Source organism: Merops nubicus, unplaced genomic scaffold (assembly GCF_000691845.1).
Source record: "Merops nubicus isolate BGI_N331 unplaced genomic scaffold, ASM69184v1 scaffold50311, whole genome shotgun sequence".
Classification (NCBI taxonomy): domain Eukaryota; kingdom Metazoa; phylum Chordata; class Aves; order Coraciiformes; family Meropidae; genus Merops; species Merops nubicus.
The window spans coordinates 392-7,565 of record NW_008589904.1 but is presented as its reverse complement, the minus strand read 5'-3'; the positions used below and the strand labels follow the sequence as shown (position 1 = coordinate 7,565).

The 7,174-nt window shown below is 49.6% G+C and overlaps 2 protein-coding genes across 2 annotated transcripts in view; one reads left to right on the top strand and one right to left on the bottom strand.

Annotated features, from left to right (window-relative positions):
• Positions 1-17: 17 nt before the first annotated feature.
• Positions 18-2,932, top strand: CNTD1 (cyclin N-terminal domain containing 1; the record flags this gene model as incomplete). The annotated part of the gene is made up of 6 exons (XM_008949723.1): positions 18-100; positions 336-510; positions 1,061-1,223; positions 1,697-1,841; positions 2,203-2,299; positions 2,819-2,932. Coding segments are annotated over 6 exons (777 nt in total), but the record flags the coding sequence as incomplete, so codon positions are not given.
• Positions 2,933-3,687: 755 nt separating this feature from the next.
• Positions 3,688-7,174, bottom strand: part of BECN1 (beclin 1, autophagy related) — a gene marked incomplete at its 5' end in the record, with an annotated part of 3,875 nt that continues 388 nt past the window's right edge. Inside the window, 7 exons of the mRNA XM_008949722.1 lie at positions 3,688-4,293; positions 4,607-4,749; positions 5,182-5,242; positions 5,326-5,475; positions 5,986-6,132; positions 6,327-6,521; positions 6,964-7,100. Of these exons, the coding sequence (XP_008947970.1) occupies positions 4,125-4,293; positions 4,607-4,749; positions 5,182-5,242; positions 5,326-5,475; positions 5,986-6,132; positions 6,327-6,521; positions 6,964-7,100 (1,002 nt within the window). The remainder of the gene's footprint in view (positions 4,294-4,606; positions 4,750-5,181; positions 5,243-5,325; positions 5,476-5,985; positions 6,133-6,326; positions 6,522-6,963; positions 7,101-7,174) is intronic.

Here is a 7,174-nt window from a genome sequence, read left to right as displayed (position 1 = left end):
GGGCACTGTTGTGCTTTCTTGCAGAATTCGTATTCCTCTTGTCAGAAAAGTGGCACTTGGACCAGTCAACGAAATACCAGGCGGTGGAGTTGGTCGAAAGGTAACGGAGAACCCGGCACCCGGCGCGTTTCTCGTCTCTCTCGTGTGCGTACGCTGCACCCGGTCCGTGCCACTGCCCAGACAGCCCGTCGTGTGTCATTGCACGTCTGGAGCTTTGTCCCCGCTCCTTTAACCCCTCTGAACAGCTCTCTGTATGTTCTGAGCACACACCGTTGCTCTTCTTCCTTTTTCTTAGCAGGAGAGAACTGTCTTTTAAGCAGTTGTGCGTTTTGTAGGTTTATGATCAAGCACGTAGAACAAATCTGTAAGTCCTCCAGAGAGAGTGATAAAAGCTGTGAACGAGGACAGGGGAGCAGCTGGAGCTCTCTGAAGGATCAGATATGTGACACGTTTGTCCTGCGACTGGTGTCGTGCGTTCAGCTCGCCAGCAAACTTTCCTTGCACTATGATGTAAGCCTGCTAAGTCTTTTCTTACAGGGTTTTGTGGCAGTGTGGTAAATGGCACATCCTATTAATAGTAAATAATAACAGCAATTAATAGTAAATGATACAAGTATGTTAATTTCTCTTTAAAAATAGATTTCCTCTTTGAAAGGCAATAATGATAATGAAATGCAAAGGATGTTGAAACGGAGACCTGACTCTCTTCTGTTTAGGGCAGGCTAACTGTCACCCATCAAGTAACAATTTGTCAGGAAGTGTTCCCGGTACATGGGGGAAGAAGTACAGGTAGCAGGAAGACTCATCCTGTGGTTGTTGAACGTCGTGTGGCCACAGAGGGGTCACGCTGTCCGGGGAAGGTCTGTGGAGTAGAGGAGACCTTGGGAGAGAAGGTCCAAGCTGGATTTGAAGATGACTTGGGCAGAGCTGGGCACGCGGGCGGTGTCACCACGGCACCAGCTCCTGCCTCAGCTCCACGAGGCATAAAGCAGGGAGATGCTCTCTTAGTAGCAAGTGCCTTATTGCCTAGAAGATAATTTGTCTTTTTTTTCCTCTCCAGATAGTTAACAGCGACACAGCTTTAAAATTTCTGCAGTCCTTAAGGCTCTCCTACACTAAACAGGAATTGCTCGAGTCAGAGCTTGCTGTTTTAAAAACTCTGCACTTCCAGGTCAATGTGCCAACGCCTTTGGCTTATGTGGAGTTGCTTCTGGAGGTCTTGGGTAAGAGCATTAACAGGAGAGACTGAGAAAGAATGTTTTTAAAAGCGTACTAGAGCTGTTACTGATCTGAACAACAGTGTCTCATGCTGCAGATTTTTGCATGCTGTGGAGGCACATGAAAGTCTTCACTGTCCAGGGCTTTACTTTTCAGATGAGAACTTTGTCCTTGGTAGACTCTGAATGAATGTTGTTGGATAGGCAGTTGTGACTCGTTAAGAGTTTGAAATCCCCAAGCCCAAGTTTTCTACAGGGTTATAACCACTTTCTTCACCAAGGTCTGACAGCCTGAATTTCAGAATGAGTGAAATGATACTGAGATTAAGAAAGCCAGTGGCACGAGAATGCCTGTGGCATTCAGGAAGAAAGGGCAGTTGTCACTGGAAACCTTCATCCCTTACAGGAGCTAACACTCCTGTGTAGCTCAGTTTAGTGACTCGGGACGGATGGTTGGTGATGTGTGATCTCTGTGCTAGGGCACAACGGCTGCCTGCTTCCTGCAAAGCCCTTACATCAGACGTGTGTGCAACTGCTAGACTTCACCTATCTCACCAGAGATACCATCTACAGCACTTTGTTGGAGATGGCCATCGAGAATTCCACACTGAGCAGACTGCAGCTGTGAGTGGCTGATGTGGCTGTTGCTGGAAATAACTCCTGGGCGTTGGCACCGCACAGACCGCTCAGGAGCGGCGGCTTGTGTCACCTCCTAAAGGAAAAAGCTGGAGGGCTTTCAGAGTTATCAATCTTTATATACCCGTTGAAAGCAACGTGCTTCACCATGTTTGCTTCAAGGAGAAGCCAGGAGAGGGTTCAGCTTGCTCATAAAAGCCCAGCCTGGGCCCCGTCCACGTTCGCGGTACCGGGCGTTATCTGGAGCGAACGCGCTGATGCGGCTGCAGGCTGGGGGGTGGTGACAGAAGGTGCTTTTCCACTCTAAAGCTGGCAGTGTTTTACACCAGCAGACACTTTTATTCCACAGAGCAAAGTTTTTGGCAGTGAAGGAAGATTTCATGCTCTTGGGTGTTGGAATCATCAGCACAAGCGTGTTCATACAGGAGCCTGAGTTCTGGCCGCAGGTATGGTTGCTCCTAAACACATGAGCTCTACATGGAAAAAATGTGAAGGTTGGTCGTGTCTTCAAGCACAGGCAGACACTGCTGGGAGGAGTGTGAGGAAGGTGATGTTTTTCAGGTTTTTGTAGAGGGAAGCACACGTGTTACTGCTGGAGCGTTGTGAGGGCGCACGGGGGGTCCCACTCGCGCCGCAGCTTCTTCACAGCAGAACAAACCCCCGTAGATCGGGTGGAGCAGCAGTCCCAGTACTGCCCAAAACTGCTACTGAATATGGTAACAAATGCTTACTACAGATACTGGCTTTGTGATTTTACTTTAGTAGAAGCAATTAAATTTAAAAACAAAAACAACCCCCAAAACAAGCAAGCAAAACCCCAGCCAAATAAAACACGCTGAGTGTTCAAGTTCTGTTGCAGGCACCTGTGGAGCACTATTATTCTTGTTAGAATTGGAGGATTAAGTGTATCTGTAAACTAATGTCTTTTGGGCACTGAGGAAGAATCTTGTTTGCTTTTTTTTAAGGTTGTGGAGCATTTAAACTGGATCACTGGCATTGCTTCACAAAGCATCTTAGACTTCTCTTACGCAGTGCTGAGACACATCGTGGGCAGCCGCACTCCGCAGCAGCACTGTTAGGAGCTGTGGAACAGGAGCTCTGCAGAGCAGAGCTGTGCCCCTCAAACAGTCCTGTCTGCTGCAGCCAGGCGCCAGCGTATCGCAGCGAAGGGTGATGCTGCTGGTAACAGTCCTGCTGTGCCCTGCACAGTTTGGTGTTACGGGAGGTTTTCTGTAACGTTTCATTTGTTATGTGTTTATTGGAAACACTGATCTTTGCAGGTGTGCAGCAGTGCTGAGACAGAAGGCAGCATTTAGAAATGCCTCTTTCAGCACCAAAAGCTTTATTGCAAGAGCAGTGTCTCAGTTACAGGCGTGTTTCCCTCAGGCAAGCCGTGTTTTGAACGGCATCAACGTGCATGGTGCTCTGCCCAGCAACCCACGTTGCAGCAGCAGCTCACAGGCTGTCGCTGCCAGCAGGGCTGGACCTCCTCCACTTGCTGCTTTTGAACAGCTCGTCTCCAGCAGCTTGTTACCATGTTCCCTGCCTGCCAGAGCTCAGAGCCTGCTTGCTCTCACCCGGGGAAGCCAGCAGGTGTTGTGGAAGGGACAATCCCACCCCTTCTGTCATGGAGCTGTTGTCACGACAGCAGAAGCTCCCTCAGCAAAGTGCTGGGGTCTGTTCATGCTGTGCCTGGCAGATGCGAGATGCTATTCTACACAGAGTGTGTTTGTTTGTTTCCTTACTCTCTGCACCTCAGGCAGGAGGAACTCGTGAACCGTTACTATGAGCATTTTACAGTATCAAGCCTTGTTCAGTTCAGACTGACAGTTCATATGACTGAGAATTTTCTGTTTCAAACTTTAGTTACCCTTTAAGAACTGAGCAGAGCTTCCATGAGTTCTCTTACTATTCCTTCTGTTGGTAACATTTCATTTTTCTAATGTGTGTTCAGCTGTAACCATAGTATCAAACTCACTGGTGTTCTGAAGTTTGACAGTAGTTTACACATGTATCTATAAACCCCAAAAGTACCAGTTTAGGATCCATTTAGTAGCTGATTTTTTTTTTATTGTGTTCAGCTCAGTGATATAACTTTACATATTGCTTTTCTATATACTACTTGTAATAATGGTATTTTAAATAAAGTGTCTTGTGGATTTTTGGTATTGTAAACATTTTGTACTGGCTAATATTAAGAGACATCTTAATTTGATTTTCTCCGACGAAACGCAGACACTCCACAACTGCTGGGACGAGTTCTTCATACGGTTACTTGTTATAGAATTGGGATGAAACCCAGGCAAGACCCCACTTCAGGTTAGTTAACATGAATTTTAGTGCTTTTGTCCATTGCTCCTCAGAGTTAAACTGTGTTTTAATAGAGTAGGAGCCACCACTGCCACCTGTATCTTCAATCTTCCCTTTCTCCACATCCATCCTGTATCAATCACAAAGTTTTATTAGTGCATAACTAGTGCAAATGTTTAATCTCAACACAGCCTCAGGAACTAAAGTTTGAATCCGACATTCATCTTATTCTATGTAAGAATGCTTGGGTTTTGAAGGACATCTGGTAAGCCTCAGGTCTTCACCTGAGGAACTAGTTTTAAACTTCAGTTAAACCAAGAGCTAACGTGATCTTGCTCACGATGACTGAAGGGTTCCAGGACAGGGCCAAAGCAGCAGGCGGTGCCACGGGCTGCTCCAGCCGTGGGCTGGCGTACGAGGGGTTAATTTGGCACAGCACTCACCTGTATGGCAAACAAAACCGAGTTTCACCTTTTTCCACTTCCTCTTTAAACTGCTGCACGCAGTCCAGGAAAGCCACCATTGCATGGTCAAACTTGTTGTCCCAGAAGAACCGGAGGCCTCCAGAACAGTAGAGGGGGAGCTCCTGGAAGAGAGACCCGTGTCAGGCACGCCCAGTGCTCCCCTTCAGACACGGCTCTTGTGGCTCTTCAGTCTGGTGTGAGGCTCAACGCTGTCGTGGGCTGCCTAGAGACTGTGGCACGTAAGCGTGACTTGTTTTGTGGTTACCACGTGCAGGCCTGAGTTTCTCACTGCCACTGATCACCCCAAATGTTACGTTCCCCTGGCCAGCTGCGGTGCATTGTTCAAGAGTCCTGCTGCTTTTAACACTCCTGGATGGCACAAGGAGTGGCTTGGTTTGGATATGGAGTGAGATAATGTGGTGCTGGAGAAGTTGGGACAGCTGCCTCACCTGTACCATAAATTCACAAAAAGCTGAGTTTATCTTCTCTGTCCCCCAGGGTGGGTTCTGTGGCATTTAAGGTCAGCGTCCTCTGCTTTGTGCAGGATCTCTTACCTTTGACTTGTCTGTGAGGGACTCTAGGTATGAGTGGTTGCCATATGGTACAAGACGGTATCTGAAAGGAGAAGGGATTGGCAGGCAGGTGAGCAGGTCTGTCCAAACGCAGGCCTGCCTGACGTGTGTGGCTGTTGAGGGTACCTCTGAAACTTGAGGCCCATTTTGTTGGCCAGGGCGTGCAGCAGCAGCACCGTCTGCCCCCAGGCCGCGTTGATCTCGTTCCACTCCACCGGCACGCTGGGGAGGCGGCCGAGCCTGAAGTTGTTTATTGTGCCAAACTGGCCGCTGTGCCTGTGACAAGAGGGACTGCAAATGAGCGTGGGGCAGGGGCAGCCTCTAGCAGGCTAACTGAGCCCCTGCCAGGGGCTCGGCAACGTGTGCTGCCGACCGAGCTGGGGGGGCTTGGGGGCTACAGCTAAATGGTGGATACAAACACCAACCACTTGCTCTCTTATGACAGTTCATAAAAAAAAAACAAAACCAAACCCAACCAACCAGAAATCCCCAACCAAAACCCCAAAGGGCCTGAGCTACCTGCTCTGTAAACGTGACACTAGAGCACTGCCTTTGGCAGCACAGCAGGCCCTGGTTCATTAGCTCATGAGCCATTTCACATCCCAACTGGACTCCTGCAAAGCATCAAGACCTCTCGGGTGACACTGTCAGGAGCTGTGAGCAGTTGCTCTGTGGTGGGTAACTACAACTGGACCAGGGCCTTTCCCATCAAAGGCCCTGTTACTCCAGCAGCCCCACGCTGCAGGTCCTGAGCCAAGTGACACAGTGTCCCAGCGTCTGCCTTACCAGATGTGAAACGTTGCATTGAACACGTTGGTTTTCTTCAGTTTATCCAGCTGCATCTGGGCGTAGCGCATCTGGTTGTCCACGCTTTTCAGCTCGTCATCTAGCTCCAGCTGTTGCCTCTTGAACTCACAGTATTCCTTCTGATACCTTTTATTAAAGGCAAGACAGGAAGTGCTCAGCACAGGCTTTTACAAAACGATGCTCACGCAGTGTACCAGGGTTTGTGGTCTGGCCAACTTAAATTTTGCCCAGAACAAGCCACTTGCACTTGGGCATTATTTACAGGCTTCTCCGCATTATGATCTTGTTCATCTGTTACCTAGGATCTGTAGTTCACTCACTGAGCTTCTTCCTGCTCCAGCCGCTCTGCCTCTGCCCTGACTCTCTCAAAGTCTTCAGCCACAATCTTACGGTTCTTCTCCACATCCTCTAGCTCCTGGATCAGCTGCTCTTCCTCCAGCGCAAGCTCTTTCAGTTCCGTTTGCAGTTTCTCCTTATCATCCTCATTCATTTGCTCCAGTATCTCCAGACATCTCCTAAAGGAGTGATGGGCTTACCACGCAGGGATCCCGGGAAGCCCCTGCCAGCAGCCCCCAGTTCCGTGGCAGCCTGTGTGCAAGCAGAAGCACAAAGAGGGGCTCTGGCCTCTCATTAATCCCAAGCTCTCCGTGCTGGTCCTGCACCACGAGGCAGGAGCACGGGGGAGTGAGATGGTGACCGAGGATCTGCGCTGCTCAGCAGCCGTCTCTGTGGAGCCCTCGGTCACACGGTGCCACGTGAGCACCGTGGGCAGGCGCCGTCAGCGTTCTGATGGGCTCACAGACAGCAGCTGGGGACCACAGGACTCTCAAAAATAATTTTTCATTTCATTCAAAGAAAACCCCAAGTGCTGAAGTCAGGGATGTCTCTGCCCGAGCATGGAAAGCCGGATGAGGGCTGGTCCCTTCCCTAGGCTTGGGTCTGCCCCAGATCACTCACTTGTAGTTCTGGCACTCGTTCTCCGTGATGTTCAGCTGCGTGTCCAGCTGGTCGAGCAGAGTGTCTGTGCATTCCTCGCACAGGGGGTGATCCACATCTGTCTGCCCAGACATGATATCAAAGAGGTCGCCGGTGACCTGCGGGAAGAGCTCAGCATGAGGTCAGCTGCAGCCCCTGGCTGGGTTTTAACAAAACAGGCCCGGGTTCTTTT